The following is a 19572-nucleotide window of genomic DNA, read 5'->3' as shown; positions in this document are numbered from 1 at the left end:
CGAACAATGTCATTACACTATTACAGTGAGCCACGAACAGAGCATTGACCTTCGAAGACGGCGAGCTGGCCACAAACACGACGATAGACGACGGCGAATGAAGAGCTGCGAAACAGGACTGGAAAGCAAACATTGGCGAATGAAGGATCGAGGGACCTCGAGAACGATGAACCATGAGGATTGCGAACAACCACGACGAACCTAGTGGCGATCTTGAGCGCGACGGGCGGCGACGGTGAGATTGATGGCGGTGCGGTGGAGGCTAGGGTTTTCACAACCTTACAAGGAAGAGCTGCGAGATGGACGAACGGCGGCAGAGCACGACTAAGAACGATGAGCAGACGAGTGAGACGGTGACAGTGGCGCACGACGACAGAGGGCACAATGATAGGGAGATTGAAGAAGCGGCTAGGGTTTTGTTATTTGGTGCTTTGGTAGGAAAAAAGGAATGACTGAAGAGAGAGTGCAGGGTTTCGATGATGAGAAGAAAGAAACAAAAAAAGTTCACTAAGTGTCCTATACATGTGTATTTGGCGTTTTTACATTAGACAGCGCTTTTAAAGCGCACCCAAAATATAACAAATATGCTACTCTTTAAAAGCGCTTCCTTTGGTATGAAAATTGTATCTATAGATATCAACATAAGGCTATGCTTTATAAGTGATTTTTATTATATCTAAAGTTACACATTTTAAATGATGTTACAGTTGTGTTTCCTATTCTCTTATAAAAGGGGAACACGGAAAAAAGCGTAGCCTATTTTATGAATAGGCAAAAAAAAAGTGTAACTGAATGAATATTTTTCTTGTAATGTAAGAACAGAATAGATACTTACAAATTTAGATAATATTGTCATTCCTATCCACAAGCTTAAAGTCAATTCTTTGATTGAAAAATTCATATTATTTGTGTACCATAGTAGTAAAAAATTGATTGTTTTGAGAGAGAGAGAGAGAGAGAGAGAGAGATCAGAATGCTTACAATGATTAGTTTAGACAAAATGACCAGTAACCTTATAATGCCTAGCTATAAATAGAAATAATTGAGCCACAAATTATAACAAAACACATTCCTAAGCAATTACTCTGATTTATATCGATTTCTACGTATTTACAAACTGATTTTACAAAAATTTAACGAGATATACAAAGTCGGGTTCATTGAACTTCAATTGTAATAATTTATTTAATTCTTTCTAGAGAACTTTGATTTTAGTTCTTGTGTGCAACATAAACTGTAAAAAGAGAGTTGTATAATTATTTCTTGATTCTTAAAGTTAAAATTGTTTAAAGGTGTAATTAGAGCTAATGTCTCTAATAGTTTGAGATTTTATATTACAACGATAATACTAGAGAGATAATAGCTCAAAATTATTTTATTAACTTAACATGTATAATTTTATACATATAATATTTATAATTACATATTTATTATATCTAATATTATCTTATTATTCTAGCCATAAATAAGAAATAAAAAATAAAATAACTTTAGACTGTTTTAGATTAATCTTTTATTGTCTCTCAAATATTTGTGTGAATACAATTGGAGAAGAGATATTGTATGTGTATCAAGTGTTCACTCTTGTGAAGAAAACTAGGGGTATAGCTTTCTTATTCTTGTAGTTGGGATTTTCTAACTTTTATTTCAAGTTTGAAAAAATAATGGATAAATTTTCGACTCAGTTAAGAGGAAGATTGGGCTTAGGTACAAATATGTCCAAATCAAAATAAAATTCACGTTTTCGATCTTTCTATTCTTATCTCTTATTTAATTATAATTATAATTTTTAAAGTGGGGTTAAAAAATATTATTCTTTACAAGTAACTGTATCAATAAAAGTACATTTGTGCATTTAACTTAAATATATTTTTATTGGACAAAACTTTATCGTTATTTTTTAATACTTAGTTCATCTTTATCCTCCTAGCTTGATTATATATTTTATGTTTATCGACTAAAAACATAATGCTTCACTCAAGGTTAGTAGGTGTTATGGTGAGTAACCGGAGATTAATGGGCTGGATGGCGTTGGTTGGCCCAAACGTATGAAGGAGGTGGCTTTCGAGTGGATCTGTTACTCGGTGTTCCTCCGTCCGACTTGTACGTGTGAAAGAATGGGGGGTGGTACCTGCAAAGACACTCCGATGCCTAAGTTAGCAAGAGTGTGGGCAGGTTAGAGAGTATTGGAACTTAGAGATACCTGAATGGTGTCAGTGTATTTATAGTGGTGAACCAATAACCACCGCTGAAGTAGTGCCACCTTTTTAGGTGGATAACCGTTCCCATATCTTAGGAAGGTTAAGATATGGCTCTATGAAGTGGTTAGAGAGTTTCTAGGGGCAGTTACTCATTCGAATGAGTGTTATCTGCCAGCTAACCCTCGTATCCGACTTCTTTGGAGCAGGTCGCGTTCAGTACCGACTTCTTGGGATGAAGGCTGGTACTGGGTGAGGGCCAACCCTTTGGGTTGGGCTTCTTTGCTTGGATCCTGGGCCTTTATTATTGGGCCAGGGTATGAACAGTGCCCCTACTCGAGCCCAATTTCTTTTTAAGATTTGGGTTCGAGTATTCTACTCGGGGTCGTAGCCGATTTGTAAGAGGACCGACGCGATGGTTTGGAACCGACGTGACCTTTCGTGACCTTTTGGTTCTGACAGTTACGTCTAATCAAGCGTCGTGTCCGTTAGGGGTGTGCGTAGGGATTCAATAGCCTTGGTAACGGTGCATCTTCATTAATGACTGCCCCTATTTTACCATTATACCCCTAACGTTCTTATAAATACTTTCCCTCTCTTTTATTGTTTCGTTTCTGCGATCTTTCAAATTTTCCTTGCATTCGTTCGTACTGCATTCTTGTGTTTTCGAAGGCTTTTGCTTCCAACCCTCATTTCCAGATAAAGGTTAGTTCTTTAATATGCCTTTGTAGATAAATTTGATTTGCAGACTTTGGTTTCGCATCCCCTCCCTTTAGAGACCGTGTTGGTGATTTTTCTTTTCCCCTTGTAGGTTTTGTCACCCCTTTTTTAGAAAAAGAAATGGCTTCTGTAGATGCTCGCTCTCACTGGGTTGATGTCACAGTCTTAGGGGAGGAACCCTCAGTTGATTCTGAGTTTATCACCCATCTTCGTACTCGCCACAGAATTTGTTCTTCTGAGGAGGACGAGCCGAAGTATGAGTTAGTGGCCCCAGGTCCAGAAGACCGGGTTTGCTTTGGGAGGGCTAATGAGGCGGCCTCCCATTTTTTCTTTATGTATGAGTGTATGATCACCCGTTTGGGTGTTTTTCTTCCTTTTTCAGACTTTGAGATGTCTGTTTTACGTCATTGCCGAGTCGCTCCTACCCAGCTTCACCCCAACTCTTGGGGTTTTTTGAAAATTTATCAATTCATCAGCCAGGCTTTAGAGTTTCCGACTTCTTTAAAGATTTTTTTCCATCTTTTTCATATGACAAAACCCTTTAGTGGGCTAAACAATAAACAACAGTGGGTATCGTTCCGAGCCATACAAGGTAGGAGAATTTTCACCCTTTTTGACGAATCCTTCCACGACTTCAAAAACTATTTTTTCAAAGTGCAAGCTGTAGAGGGTCACCACCCCTTTTTCCTAGATGATAATTCTTCCCCCCGCTTTCCTTTATACTGGTTGGAGGCCTCCCCTTGTGAAAAATATGGTCTTGACGACCTGGATGATGTGGAGGCAGCCATTGTGGGGTTCTTCCGAGAAGTTTGGGGGAGGTCTCCATACTTGGACACGAAAAAGTTTCTCCAGGGGTCTCCGAGTTTTATCGAGGCACAACTAGGTAGCTTTCATTTGGTTTTCCGACTTGTCTAATTAATTCTTCTGACTTGTCTAATCTATCAATTGTTGCTTTTTTCAGAGATGGCCAAAACAAATGCCCAGGAGTCTTACCAAAGAGTTCAGGAGGCCAAGGCGAGGTCTCGTGCCAGGTCTGGTGGTGCTAGGGCGGTTGTCTCTTCTCCTCCTCCTCCTCGGAACGTCGGGACTCCCTCCCAACCTATTGTGATTTCCTCTTCTGCTTCCTCTCTGCCACCCCCCTCCGTCCGACCTACTCCTGAACCAGAGAAGAGGAAGCATAAGACCTTAGAGTCTGGCGCTTCTGGTGAGGCGGACGCTCTTGCGTTCGTCCGAAAGAACATTTATCCCCATGCTCGTATGAGCATGGATGATGTTTCTGTTTGGCACTACCTCACTGCTGTGGTTGAGGAGAGTCTCAAGACGGCGGGAGTTTGTGGCAAACTCTTAGATATATTTGAGAAGACTCCTCTCAGCTCTTTAGGGATGACCTCGAGGGTCGAGGAGCTGGAAGGCAGGCTTCGCATATATCAGGAGTACGAGAGGGAGTTGGAGGGGAAAGTCGCCAAGCTGAAGGAGGAAAGGGATAGCCTCCGGGAGAAGGAGAAGAAGTTGCAAGCCCAATGCAACATGGAGGTGGATTTGAGGAAGGCAGCGCAAGCCAGCTACAACAGTTTATTTGATGATCTTGTGTCTGTGAAGAATGACTTGCTGAATGCCCGGAAGGCCTATACCGAGTTGGAGGACTCTATTGCGGATGGTGCTGATGAGGCTTGGAGGGTTTTTAAGGAGCAGGTCGGAGTCATTGCTCCTGACTTGGACCTTTCTCCTTTAGACCCTGATAAGATTGTTATTGATGGTGCCATCGTGGATCCTCCTGTCCCCGTGGTGGAGTCCGAGTCCGATTTGAAGACTCGGGGGCAGAGGATCATAGAGTCCCCTCCTCGCACTAAGGACGCTCCGAGCTCTTCTACCGTTCCTCCGACTTTCTCTCCAACTCCTGGTCCTGGTGGTGATGATCCTTCTACTCCTCTTGCAAAGAAGTAATTTGTTGGCTATTGGGGGTCCGGCCTGTGGGCCCCCCTTTTTAAACTCTTTATATTTATTTGTTGATGTGTGAACAATTTTTGGCCTTTTAAGGCCGTAAACAAAATAGTTTTATCATACCCTTTTTTGATAAGGGTTTAATTTTAACGATTAAATAAATACCCCTTTTTTTTGGATAAGGGTTTTGAGTTACCTTGTGCGCGCATGCCTTTCTATTCGTAGTTCTTTTGATTTTTGATCTTTTCTGGAAAAAACCTTTTCTTTGGGCTTGTCTGCTTTTCTAAATCTTTTTGATCTTCAGGGCAGCCTTATAATCTTTTCTTAGTTTTTTCCTATCTCTTTTCGTTATTCCTAGTACTCAATTTCATTTCATTGAGCTTTTCGTGACTTAGGCTACTTTTGCGATTCATTTTAGTTTTACTTGGTTTCGCATTCCGACTTATGAGTCGGACTGCTCCCGAGTTTATCATGATCGACTTCCATAGCCTCTTTACGCCGACTTGTACCTCGTCGTTTTATCCTGACGACCATCTAGGTCGGTTCATGGGATTTTCACGTTTTGTCGAGCTTAAATTGGCGCGTTTCGTAGAAAGAGAATAAAAAAGGGAATTTAAAAGAGATATATGAAAGAGATCTTTATTAATTGAGGAGGTACCTTATTGCTACTAAGGGCTTTTGACAATCTATTTTCCCTTAGCCCCTACTGTGATGCCTCGTTAAAAACCCTTTTCAGAAAAAACCCTTTGATTTTGGGAAAAAATCATGAAGTTGGGAAAAGAGTACATCAGGGAGTAGGGTTCGCTTTTAGCTGTAGTACCTTTTCATATTACAAGCATGCCATGATCTTGGTAACTCGTTGCCGTCGAAGTCGGTTACCCTGTAATAGCCTTTTCCTAAGACCTCGTTGATCTTGTATGGTCCTTTCCAATTAGCAGCGAGCTTTCCTTCCCCAGATTTGTTGACTCCAATGTCGTTTCTGATTAGGACCAAGTCATCTGGGGTGAAACTCCTTCGAATGACTTTTTTGTTGTATCTTGCGGTCATCCTTTGCTTCAACGCTGCTTCTCTTATCTGGGCTTCTTCTCGGACTTCGGGGAGCAAGTCGAGCTCTTCTTTGTGCCCCTGTATATTCCCGATCTCGTCGTGGAAAATCACTCTTGGGCTTTGCTCATTGACCTCTATTGGGATCATGGCTTCTACGCCATAAACTAGTCGGAAGGGTGTTTCTCCAGTGGCGGATTGGGGGGTTGTTCTGTAAGCCCATAGTACTTGTGGGAGCTCTTCAGCCCAAGCTCCTTTCGCATCTTGTAATCTTTTCTTCAGTCCTGCCAGTATGATTTTGTTGGCTGCTTCGGCTTGCCCATTGGCTTGTGGGTGTTCCACCGAGGTGAACTGGTGTTTGATATTCATACCGGCTACTAGGCTTCTAAAGGTGGAGTCGGTGAACTGGGTTCCATTGTCTGTGGTAATGGAATAAGGTATCCCATACCTTGTGATGATATTTTTGTAGAGGAACCTCCGACTTCTTTGTGCAGTGATAGTGGCCAGTGGTTCTGCTTCTATCCACTTTGTGAAATAATCTATTCCCACTATTAGGTACCTGACTTGTCCTGGCGCCTGAGGAAAAGGGCCTAACAAATCCATTCCCCATTTTGCAAAGGGCCACGGAGAAGTGATGCTAATGAGCTCCTCTGGAGGAGCCACGTGGAAATTTGCGTGCATTTGACATGGTTGGCACTTTTTCACAAACTCTATGGCATCTTTCTGCAAGGTTGGCCAATAGAATCCGGCTCAGATTATTTTCCTGGCTAATGACTTTGCTCCGAGATGGTTTCCGCAGATTCCACTATGTACTTCCTCTAATACCTCGGTGGTTCTGGAGGTCGGTACACATTTTAATAATGGCGTTGATATCCCTCTTTTGTAGAGGATATTTCTTGCCAAGGTGTAGTGTTGTGCTTCCCTTCGGATTTTCTTGGCCTCCTTTTCCTCCTTGGGGAGGATGTCGAATTTAAGGTATTCAACTAAGGGGTTCATCCATCCGAGGTTTAATCCGACCACTTCGAAGACTTCTTGTTTGTCTTCTATTTTTACCACTGAAGGTTCCTGGAGAGTCTCTTGAATCAGGCTTCTGTTATTTCCTCCTGGCTTGGTACTTGCTAACTTGGATAGGGCATCTGCTCTGCTGTTTAGATCCCGAGTTATGTGTTTCACCTCGGTTTCTGCAAAGCGCCCAAGGTGCTCCAAAGTTTTTTCCAAGTACCTCTTCATGTTTGGGTCCTTTGCCTGATATTCTCCACTTATTTGGGAGGTCACCACTTGGGAGTCGCTGTATATCATTACCTTTGTAGCACCGACTTCTTCTGCCAGCTTCAGTCCTGCGATCAAGGCTTCATACTCTGCCTGATTATTTGAAGCTGGGAATTCAAACTTGAGGGAAACCTCTATCTGGGTTCCCCTTTCATCTACCAATATTATGCCTGCACCACTTCCTATTTTGTTGGAGGATCCATCTACATAGAGTTCCCATGTAGTTGGTTTATCCTCTTGATCTCCTGCGTATTCTGCAATGAAGTCGGTGAGGCACTGGGCTTTAATCGCCGTCCGAGTTTCATACTTTAAGTCGAACTCGGAGAGCTCTATTGCCCATTGAACCATTCTTCCTGCAACATCCGTCTTTTGGAGGATTTGCTTCATGGGTTGGTTCGTGCGGACTCTTATTGTGTGAGCTTGAAAGTAAGGCCGTAGTCTTCGTGAGGCTACCACTAAGGAGTAGGCAAATTTCTCTAGTTTGTGGTACCTTAGCTCAGGGCCCTGTAGAACTTTACTGATGAAATAGATTGGGTGTTGACCGTCCTCGTCTTCTCTTATCAAGGCTGCTGAGACAGCCTTGTCTGCCACGGATAGGTATAGAACGAGGTCTTTTCCGGCTACAGGTCGGGTCAAAATAGGAGGTTGGCTCAAAAACTTTTTGAACTCCTGGAACGCCTCCTCGCATTCATGAGTCCATTCAAACTGGTGTCCCTTTCTCAATAGGGAGAACAATGGAAGGGATCTTAGTGCTGATCTTGCCAAAAACCTGGAGAGAGCTGCAAGTCGGCCGTTAAGTTGTTGGACTTCTCTTAAACAAGTCGGACTTCTCATTTCCAGGATAGCTTTGCACTTATCGGGATTGGCTTCGATCCCTCTTTGCGTTAGCATGAATCCCAGAAATTTTCCTGCCTCCACCGCGAAGGCGCACTTTGCAGGATTTAGTCTCATCCCGTGCGACCTTATGGTGTCAAAGACTTGTGAAAGGTCAGGCAAGAGGTCGACTTCTTTCTTGGTCTTTACCAGCATATCGTCGACGTATACTTCCATTAAGCTTCCTAGGTGAGAGGCAAACACCTTATTCATCAACCTCTGGTAGGTGGCTCCTGCATTTTTTAATCCGAATGGCATGACCACGTAGCAGAAGTTGGCTCTGGGTGTGATGAATGATGTCTTCTCTTGGTCTGGCTCGTACATCGGGATTTGGTTATACCCCGAGTAGGCGTCCATGAACGACAAGTATTGATACCCCGAGCTAGAGTCTACTAGGGCATCAATGCTTGGTAGTGGATAAGGGTCCTTGGGACATGCCTTATTTAAGTCGGTATAGTCGACGCACATCCTCCATTTGCCATTTTGTTTTTTGACTAGCACTACATTGGCTAGCCATGTTGGGTATTTGACTTCTCTGATGAAGCCAGCTTCCAGGAGCGCCTGTACTTGCTCTTCCACTACTAGGGCTCGCTCTGGGCCGAGCTTGCGTCTTCTTTGTTGCACAGGTCGGGACCCCGAGTAGACCGAGAGTTTGTGGGACATGAGCTCGGGATCTATCCCAGGCATGTCAGAGGCCTTCCAGGCGAAGAGATCGGAATTATCTCTTAGGAGCTTAGTCAATCCTTGTCTTAGGGTTTCCCCTAGGTTGGCTCCTATGTGGGTGGTTTTTCCTTTCTCTTCGCCGACCTGAATCTCCTCGGTTTTTTCCCCGGGCTGTGGTCGCAGCTCTTCTTTAATCCTTGCTCCCCCGAGCTCTATTGTGTGGATTTCTTTGTTCTTTCCTCTCAGGTTTAGGCTTTCATTGTAGCATTTCCTTGCCAACTTCTGATCTCCCCTCACCGTTGCTATCCCCGCTGAGGTCGGGAATTTCATGCAGAGGTGGGGCGTCGATACCACCGCTCCGAGTCGATTAAAGGTAGCTCTGCCAATTAAAGCATTATAGGCTGACCCTACGTCGATGACTATGAAGTCTATACTCAGAGTCTTTGATTTTTCCCCCTTTCCAAAGGTGGTGTGGAGGGGCCAAAATCCTAGTGGCTTTATTGGCGTGTCGCCTAATCCGTACAAGGTGTCGGGGTAGGCTCTTAACTCTTTCTCATCTAATCCCAGTTTGTCGAAAGCGGGCTTAAAGAGGATGTCCGCTGAACTTCCTTGGTCTACTAGTGTTCTGTGGAGATGGGCATTTGCCAGGATCATGGTAATTACCACTGGGTCATCGTGCCCCGGGATTATTCCTTGCCCATCCTCCTTCGTGAATGAAATGGTAGGGAGGTCGGACGACTCCTCTCCGACCTGGTAAACTCTCTTGAGATGTCTTTTACGAGAAGATTTTGTGAGTCCCCCTCCCGCAAACCCTCCTGAGATCATATGGATATGTCTCTCCAGAGTTTGTGGTAGTGGGTCTCTTCTATCCACATCATCTCGCTTTCTTTTTCCATGAATGTCCGACCTTTCTATGAGATATCTGTCAAGCCGACCTTCTCTGGCCAGCTTTTCTATCACATTTTTAAGGTCGTAACAGTCATTTGTGGAGTGCCCATATATCTTATAGTACTCACAGTAATCACCGCGGCTCCCCCCTCTTTTATTTTTAATGGGCCTGGGAGGAGGCAGCCTTTCAGTATTGCAAATTTCTCTGTATACATCCACTACAGGAACTTTTAGAGGAGTATAAGAGTGATATTTTCTTGGCCTATCGAGGCCGAGTTCTTCCTTCTTCTTGGCTTCCCTCTCCCTCTCTTTTGTTGAGGGAGGGTGACCAGGTCGCCAACTCAGGTCTCTTAGCTTAGCATTTTCTTCCATATTGATGTACCTTTCAGCTCTTTCCTGTACATCACTTAAAGAGGCGGGGTGTCTTTTTGATATGGACTGTGAGAAGGGACCTTCTCTAAGACCATTGACTAGCCCCATGATGACTGCCTCGGTGGGCAGGTCCTGAATCTCCAAACATGCTTTGTTGAACCTTTCCATATAGGCTCGTAAGGACTTCCCGACCTCCTGTTTTATTCCCAGGAGACTCGGTGCATGTTTTACTTTGTCTTTCTGGATGGAGAACCTCATCAAGAACTTCCTTGAGAGGTCTTCAAAACTGGTAATCGACCTCGGAGGGAGGCTGTCGAACCACTTCATCGCTGCTTTTGACAAGGTTGTCGGAAAAGCTTTGCATCGCGTAGCATCAGAAGCGTCAGCCAGATACATCCGACTTTTAAAGTTGCTCAGATGATGCTTTGGATCAGTGGTTCCGTCGTAGAGGTCCATATCGGGGCTTCTAAAGTTTCTCGGAACTTTTGCCCTCATTATGTCCTCACTAAAAGGATCTTCCCCCCCTAAGGGCGAATCTTCTCTACCGTCGTGGGAGTTCTGACCGTTGAGGGAGGATTCTAACTTTAAGAGTTTTCTTTCTAACTCTTTTCGTCGCTCCATCTCCTCTTTTAGGTTCTTTTCGGTTTCCTTTTGTCGCTCCCGTTCCTGTTCTAGCTGCTCGAGGCGACTGTGAACTAATCCCATGAGCTCAATTGCGTGGGATGGTCCTTCTTTCTCTGATTCGCGCCCCTTCGAAGAATTTACCTTCGGGTTTTTGATTCCGGAGGTGCCTTCCCTGTGTTGATCATTGGCTTCCTGGTGAAGGGTCTGGTCTGCCTCATTGTTTCCAGTGTTCAGATTCTCTTGTTCAGAATCTGTCTCCACATGACCCTCTTCAGGGGATCTATCCGCCATCACTGGTTGATCTCTCGGGTCTCCAGCAACGGCGCCAATGTTACGGTGGGTAACCGAAGATTAATGGGCTGGATGGCGTTGGTTGGCCCAAACGTATGAAGGAGGTAGCTTTCGAGTGGATCTGTTACTCGGTGTTCCTCCGTCCGACTTGTACGTGTGAAAGAATGGGGGGTGGTACCTGCAAAGACACTCCGATGCCTAAGTTAGCAAGAGTGTGGGCAGGTTAGAGAGTATTGGAACTTAGAGATACCTGAATGGTGTCAGTGTATTTATAGTGGTGAACCAATAACCACCGCTGAAGTAGTGCCACCTTTTTAGGTGGATAACCGTTCCCATATCTTAGGGAGGTTAAGATATGGCTCTATGAAGTGGTTAGAGAGTTTCTAGGGGCAGTTACTCATTCGAATGAGTGTTATCTGCCAGCTAACCCTCGTATCCGACTTCTTTGGAGCAGGTCGCGTTCAGTACCGACTTCTTGGGATGAAGGCTGGTATTGGGTGAGGGCCAATCCTTTGGGTTGGGCTTCTTTGCTTAGATCCTGGGCCTTTATTATTGGGTCAGGGTATGAACAGTAGGTAAATTTTGTATCTAATAATATGGAATCTGAGCTAATAAGGAGAGGAGATATTATTAAGATTCTAAAATCTAAATAAGTTATCAAATTAAATTAGTAGAGTTAGAAGATTAAAACTTTAAAAGTTTAACAGATGTTTAATTGAAATTAAATTGGATATAATAAAATAATATATTTTTATATATAATATATTTTTTTTTAAAAAATATTTTTATATATTTTATTATTTTAAATTAATTAATTAATTGTTAAAAAATTTTGTTAACCAATTTTTTTTTTACCAATTAATTTATTAAAAACCAAACATTTTTTTAGACCAAACTAATTTAGTAGCTAATTTTCGATTAAACCAAATTTTGGTTCTATACGATTTTCATAACCATGAAAATTACACAAAATATTAAGCAAAGATATGATATGGATCTTGCTTTAGCGTATAGTTCTAGCTAGCTTGATGAGATTGATTTTGATCATATCAATTTAAAAACATCCATGGTCAAAGATTAATTATACCACAAATTTAAAAACACCTTTGAACTTGGATTATAGCGCGTCATATAGTTTCGATACTATATGTTAGCTTGTTTTCCATGGTAAGCGAACATTGTTGTTTATTATTAATAAAATACCATGTGTGATCAGAATTTATTATTTTTAATTATTATTAATTATTAAATAAATAAAAATAAATTAAAAAATTAATTTAATAATTAAATAATAATTAAAATTAATAAATTTTAATAATTTTTAATATTTTTTTTATTATTAATGGTAGTACAAAAAGTTCAGTTGTCGGGTCAAAACGTCTAATCATAGCTACTAGCGCTGCGGAGAAAAGACAACGAACAAGGGATAGTTATCCCAAAATAATTGTTTATTTTAAAGATTTTATTCAATGTTAAATAATCATAAGTTTATGAGTAAATTTCACAATTTGTAATTTATCACAAACACTTCATAAATAAAATTATAAAGTTGTTATATCAAAAATAATATTTTTAATAAGATATTATTCAACTTTTTTACCAAATTATTAGTATTTAACAAGTTTAAACTTTGATCATTGTTAAGTGTAAAATATATTGCATTGTCGATCAATTTTAAGTACAAATTAAAATCATTTTAGAAGTGATTATGTATTTAAAATTTCAAGTGCAAATTGAAATTTCTTTAAAAGGGATTAAGTATTCAGTTATATACTCTATGAATCAATCAAAGACAAATGTGAAGCATCAAAAAACTTGAATATTTCGGTATCAAGGTGTCAAAAGGAACTGTGACATATTAAAAAAAGGGTAATGTTAGGTAGACAAAAAAAATTAGAACTTTTCTTATTTAGTATTAATTAATTGTCGCAACAATTAATGAATGTTAAATAAGATAAATTATGGCTGTTTTTGACTGATTTTCTTTAGTTACCAAACATTTCCGTAAAAAAATATGATCGGAGAAGAGGTTGATGTCTCAGAAAGTGGAGTGTCTTTAGCTTTAATAAGCGTCAAAATATGTATATCACTGACCTTCCTCATTTGGTTTAAAAAATTTGACAAATTGAAAAACTTAAAGAAAAAAAGAAGAAAAAAGGAGAAATAATTGAATATGAGTTTATCGAAAATAATATTTAATGATGATAAATTTTTATGCTTTTGCCCCTCTAGTTCAAAATATAAATACTTGGGAAATTTGTTATATCGAAGATAATTTTTCATATTTTTCATATTTATCATCTTATTATCTTTTTTTTTTCAACGATGACATAATACTTCACTAACATTTTGTCATGGACTACGTGAAAATATTTGTGAAAATTTATAGAAGATAATTGTAGAAGTTGATCAAACAATTATTAGAGTTGGATTCAAATTAATCAAGCCATCGAAAACTAATTTTAACAAAGAAGAACAAGCTAGACAAAGACATCTAGCAAGATGCTCGGAGGCTCAATCTTCTCAAAGTCCACAGAACAATTATTCCTTTCGTTTCGTCAATCCCAGGCTATTGGAGTTGGATAGATCAAAATCGGTAAGAGTTTAGCGATCGAAAAATGAGAAAATATCAACTGCAACAGGTTCGATGTAGTTATTTTAGTCAAGGATGTAGTTATTTTAGTCGAGGACTCGAGGCTGTGGTAGAAGTACAAATTTTTGGAGGTCGAATTGGTGGTAACCAAGGTGGTCGAAGGTTGCGTGGAGTTAATACTGGTATTCCTTCTACCTCAATCGATCAGACACAAAACCTTCCGCTTTAAATGAAATTGCCTTTTTAGCGGATGCTAAAACAGTTACAAAAGAAAAAAAAACTCCATACTGATTGAAGGAAAAGGCAAAACAGTTAAAACTCCACTCCCTAAACTAGATTCAACTGTATTGATGAGGAGTATTTCGAGAAAGAAGACGAAGAAATGACTTGTACTGTGTCGATCATACCTTCTAAATTTATTGGGCAATATATAGGTAATCTAAGCAGGTGATATTTGATGGTGGAAACCGTCATTAGAAAAATAGTTGATGAGTCTGAGATCATTAAAAATATTGAATAATATTAAGTATTTATATTTTCTTCCGTCTAGTCGAAAAATAAATATTTAGTGGGCATTTGTTATATCAAAAATAATATTTTCGATAAGATATCATTAAACTTTTTGACAGGTTAGCGTTTAACAAATTTAAACTTTGATCATTATCAAGTGCTAAAAATATTGCATTCCCGATCAATTTCCAAATACAAATTTAATCACTTTGGAAGCGATTATGTACTCAGAGTTCCAAGTGCAAATTGGAATATCTTTGGAAGCGGTTAAATACATAGTTACGTACTCTATTAAAGTTGTTACTTGCCAACAAAATTTGGGTCGAAATCATTTTGTGTAGATGTCGACAAGAAAGATTCGAGCAAAGATAGAGGTGTGTCAATGTCATTTGGTATCGACGTCGACAAGGAAGATTCAATCAAAAACAGGTGTAAAGCATCGAAAAGCTTAAATATTTTGGTATCAAAGCGTCAAATCAATAAGGAACTGTGGTATATTAAAAGAATATGATCGAAGAGAATGTTGACATCACAGAAAGTGGAGTGTCTTTGGCGGGAATGGTTATTGACGAGATAAATGTATATGACGACGTATCAAGAAAGGATTGATCAAAGGTGTATATAAATAAAGAAGCAACCGGAGAGCAAAAGGTTGAAATTCTTTTTCAGAAAAAAAACTCACACACACTTACATTTCCAGTAATTTTCTGAGTCTGTCACGAATTTTTTTTCTGTAAAATTTCCTCTACATCTTTTATACTTTCTTCTTTATAATTCTTGTAATTTTTATTTACGCAATTTATTCTTCTAACAAATTTAAATTCAGTCATTTTATATTCAAATTTTGTTTTTTATTCTTTTATTTTACTTTGCAACAAATTTTATGTTTCAGTCAAGTTTATTTACTTTTGAAATATTTCAATTTGTAAGTCAATTTCATTTTGATTTTATTATTTAAAAAATATAAAAAATCTTTGCTTCTTTATCATGACAAAAAATTGAAGACTTTGATATATGGTAAAACTGGTATTTATAAAAGAGGAGTAGGTTTCACTTCTAGATATTAGATATCGAACCAACTCAAATTCTTTCTTGCAGCAAATAAATTCTTTGATTAAAATCTACAAAAAAAAATCTGCATAATAACGGTATAAACATAAAAAATTAGTCATTTTATAATAATATAGAATGATTTCATTATTACATTTATAATTAAAGTTTGGAAACAATATAATAACCAAATTTAATTCACATTTATAATCATACTTCATTAATAATATAATCAAATGAGATTCATATTTATAATTTAAAATATATATCAAACTACAAAAATACAATTATAACTATATTTTAAAAAAGAGTAGAGATAGCAAAAAAATTTATACTCACGGATACTTGTAAAAATTATCCATAACGAAGAAGCTAATGGAGACTTGATTTATTCCTACGAAGATAGAAATTTATTCCCACGAATAAACGAAAACGAGACAAAAAATTAAGATACCTATCTTATGAAGATCTACGAAATTCCTGCAAAAACAAATTTACCTAAATGCCCTCTTAAAATTATATATATATATATAACCCTAATTTTTTAACTATTTTGTTTCGGCCTCCCCCTCTAACCCTAATCCCCACCTTGATGCCTGATGACATGCCACCATGTCATGTTTTTCTATGCTTTTTCCTTTGTTTTCAATAGGTTTGATGCACTTTCTTAAGCCATAAGCAAGCCAATTGGGTAGATTTTCATGTTTCCTTTGATTCAATCAACCATGGATGAATTAATGCACTTTCATGAGATTTTGTGCTATAATTGTCATATATTATGAAAGAAACACAATCTTATGATTTGGGACATAGCTTTGATTGTTTTGATTGATTGATGATAGGTGAAAAGAGTTTTGAAGAAGGTTGAAGGAAGAAGGAATGGCTAGGAGCAAGAGAGAACAAAAAGTTTGAGCCAAAGTTTGCCTCAAACTTTAGCTCAAACTTTTGGGAGAAAAGCTTGAGCCAACGTTTGCCTCAAACTTTTTGGCAAACGTTGGCACCACAAAACAAACACCCTGGAGGAAAAAGCTTGCGCCAACGTTTGCCTCAAGCTTTTTGGCAAACGTTGGCGCCACACACCACAACAGCCTGAAGGGGTATACTTCCAACAAGAATAACTTGAGCTACAGAGCTCCAAATGAGGTGATTCAAAAAGCAATGGAAAGTAGGAATCGAGAGCTTTCCAAGCATATATGGCACTGCATGGTGGACACTAAAATTGAGGGAGAAAACTGCCCCGAAATGTGCATAAAGGAACATGGTGGCAACTTGCAGTGAGGCCAACTGACCTCTGCACCTTCGACGGAGTATAACTCGAGCTGTGGAACTCCAAATGATGCGCTTCCAATGGCATTGGAAAGTAGACATTCAGGAATTTCCAACAATGTATAATAGTATGGGGTGGACAATGTGTTTGAGTCTCCAAAATCTGGCATTTTCGACCACGTTTGAGGCAAACGTCGCCTCAAACGCTGCACACCAAAGCCAGCGACCTTGTCCTCTTCAAAGGAGCATAACTTGAGTTGTAGATGTCCAATTGAGGTGATTCCAAGTGGGTTAGAAAGCTGACATTCAGAGCTTTCCAACCATATATAATAGTCTATAGTTGGCATAAAATTGGCAACGTTGACAAGAGGACAAAGTAGCGCCACAAGACATGCAAGGGAGGATCCACGTTTGAGCTAAAGTTTGACCTCAAACTTTAAGCCAAACGTGGATGACAGCAAAAAGAGCAAGCTGCTACAAAAAGCTTGAGTCAAAGTTTGCCTCAAACTTTGACTCAAACTTTTTTTGGTTCATGGTCCGGTTCAAAGCTTAAATATTTCCCAAGGTCAAGAGCAATCAACAGAAGCTATTTTCAACCCAATTCCATCAAGGCCAAAAGCCCAATTGACATCACTCAAAGGCACAAGAAACAATTTGATTAGGAATTTCATTTTCTTTGTAATTTTCTTTTCAATTTCATTTTCATTTGTCATGTTTGTAAAAGCCTATAAAAAGGCATCATTTTCATTTTAGAAGAGAGGCCCGAATAGAGAGAAGGGAGGGTGACTCCACTAGAGAGCTCTCTCTCTGAATTTTCATTTTCTGTTTTGAATCTTGAATTGAGATTGGAAGGAATTCTGTTTTCATTCTCTATTTGCAACTTCTCTTTACTTCTTCTGCAATCTTTCTTTTAATTCTCTGCAACTTTTCTCTTGTTGGATCAAGGAAGGATCCACTCCTGAGATCTTCAACATCCTTTTAAATTGCTGCAAATTAAGCACAGTCACTTTCTGTTTTTAATTCTTCAAGCACTTCTGTTTAAAATCTGCTGCATTTGATTTCACATTCTGATTCTTGGATTGATTGCTCTCTGATCTCCTTGTTCCCAATTTACTTTCCAGCACTTTTGTTCCTCTGCACTTTACATTTGAGTTGTTGTGATCTTGATTTATTCTTCCTGCAATTTAACTTTCCAGTTACTTGATCTACTGCTCTCTTTAATTTTCAGCACCCACTCCCCTTTAATTTCATGCAATTTACATTTCTTGCAATTTAAGATTCTTGCAATTTACATTTCTTGCCCCTTAAGTTACTTGCCAATTTACATTCTGCAACTTTAAATTCATTGTCCTTTACTTCCTGTTGGTTACAATTTCACACAATTCACATCAATGTTAGCTTGACTAAACTAATCACCCACTAAAGTTGCTTGATCCATCAATCCCTGTGGGATCGACCTCACTCACGTGAGTTTTACTACTTGATGCGACCCGGTGCACTTGCCGGTTAGTTTCGTGTGTTTGGAAAATTCGTTTTCCGCAAAAACACCATCAAGTTTTTGGTGCCGTTGCCGGGGATTGATTTAGATCAACAATGATTAAGTGGATGAGAAGTCTAGATCAAGCATTTTTTTGTTTTTGTTCTCTGTTTTAAACTGAAACCAAGGTGTTTGTGTTTTTGCCTCACTAAGAAATTGTGTCTCTGTGACATGAATTTCAATTTTCAATGGTGTTGTATTTTGCAAAATACAAATGGAGTTCAACTCATCTTGCAGTCAAACAAAATTTTTCAGGATATCACCCACCATCACCAACCTCTAATGGTGGCTGGGAATATCACCAAGAAAATACAAATTCTAATCACTCCAATCCATGGAGATTTGCTTCAGAGACACAAGATGTGCAAGAAAACCATATGGAATATTTCCTTCCACCACAAAATGATGCAAGTCATGATTCTAATGGTGGCTGGGAAGGGAATTCTAATGCTCCATATGATATTCATCCAAAGTTATCATCATTTGACCATGCTTCAACAGAAAGCCCCTTTCAAAACTCACCACCCACACAAACTTCCATGAACCAAAGCCTCTCAAAGCTTGAGACCATGTTTAAAAGATATGAGGAGGAGACAATGAAAGTCTGGAAAGAACGAGAGAACTCCCTCAAAAACATGGAAGCGCAATTAGGCCAACTGGTGAGTGCAATGAAGAAGAAGGAAAAACAAGAGGAAGAGGCTACTGAGTCAAGTGAATTTTTAGTGAAAAAGAAAGAGGTGGTGGAAATAGTTGAAAATAAAACTGCACTTGAGGTGACAAAAGAACCTGAACACTCACAACCTCCTCAAACCCCCTGGACCAAAAAGTCTCAACAATTGAATCTGAGATTAAAAGATATGAAGAGGAGATGAAGAAATGTTGGGAAGATCAACAAACCTCCTCCATGAAAGAGCTATTAAAACAAATGTTGAGTGTAAAAGAGGAAGTGGAGGAGCAAGAAAGTGAGGAAGTCATTCCAAACTCAAGTGAGGCAGAGAAGTACATGAAGGAGGAGTTCATGGAACCACCAGTTCAAAAGGCTCTGGATGAATACAAAACTCCAATAATCACACAGCAACCAAGTCTTGAATCCAAAGAAGTGAAGGCAACTAGCAAGAACACCAATTCTGTTCCTAATCCAGCAAGCAAGATCAATCAAGCCATTTGCAAAAGGAAGCTTGCTGAGGAAAGGCCAAGACAATGGACACTAGCTAAATCCTTCCCTCCTTTGAGGTCATTCCTCTTAACAAACTGGAAGAAGAGGAAGAAAGTGAAGAACAACATGTCAAGCTAATGACACTAAAAGAGCACTTGTTGGGAGGTAACCCAACCATAGGTAACATTTCTTCTCTGCTTTGTTTTCTTTTTCTTTGCTTTGTTTAAATTCAATAAATTGGCATATGGTTGCATTCTAAGTTTGGTGTTGCTATGCAACAAAATTTGGTTCTAATCCTTACAAGATACTTGCATCAATTCCAAGTGAAAGTGTCACACTAAGTTTGGTGTGCCACTTATCTTTTATGCAATGTATTGTGTACACCTTCTTATCTATGCAATCAAAATGTCTCTGTCTCTGTGCCTTCATATCTTTAATTTTGCTTGCTTAAAACACATGTGCTACTAACATTTCATTGTATAAGACATTCATGATCCATCTTAGCCCCATAGCCATTGTTTTAATTGTTGCTTGAGGAAGAGCAAGCATTCTGAGTTTGGCAAGGGAAGGAGGAAGA

General features: G+C 39.3%; 2 protein-coding genes across 2 annotated transcripts in view; both read right to left on the bottom strand.

The window, feature by feature from the left end:
- Positions 1–133, bottom strand: part of LOC148576359 (protein DJ-1 homolog D-like) — a 28342-nt gene extending 28209 nt beyond the window's left edge. Inside the window, exon 1 of the mRNA XM_088502709.1 lies at positions 25–133. Coding sequence (XP_088358835.1) covers positions 25–133 — 109 coding nt within the window. The remainder of the gene's footprint in view (positions 1–24) is intronic.
- Positions 134–6653: 6520 nt separating this feature from the next.
- LOC148576358 (uncharacterized) lies at positions 6654–7559 on the bottom strand. The gene has a single exon (XM_088501399.1). It carries the CDS (start codon positions 7557–7559, stop codon positions 6654–6656), a length of 906 nt encoding a protein of 301 aa, XP_088357525.1.
- Positions 7560–19572: the final 12013 nt, after the last annotated feature.

Source organism: Arachis ipaensis, chromosome B1 (genome assembly GCF_059453495.1).
Source record: "Arachis ipaensis isolate K30076 ecotype BB chromosome B1, ASM5945349v1, whole genome shotgun sequence".
NCBI lineage: Eukaryota > Viridiplantae > Streptophyta > Magnoliopsida > Fabales > Fabaceae > Arachis > Arachis ipaensis.
This window is presented reverse-complemented; position numbering and strand designations above follow the sequence as displayed.

Coding starts and splice junctions, on each gene's coding strand:
- LOC148576358 (XM_088501399.1), bottom strand. CDS start 7,559: ATGAAGCAAATCCTCCAAAAGACGGATGTTGCAGGAAGAATGGTTCAA.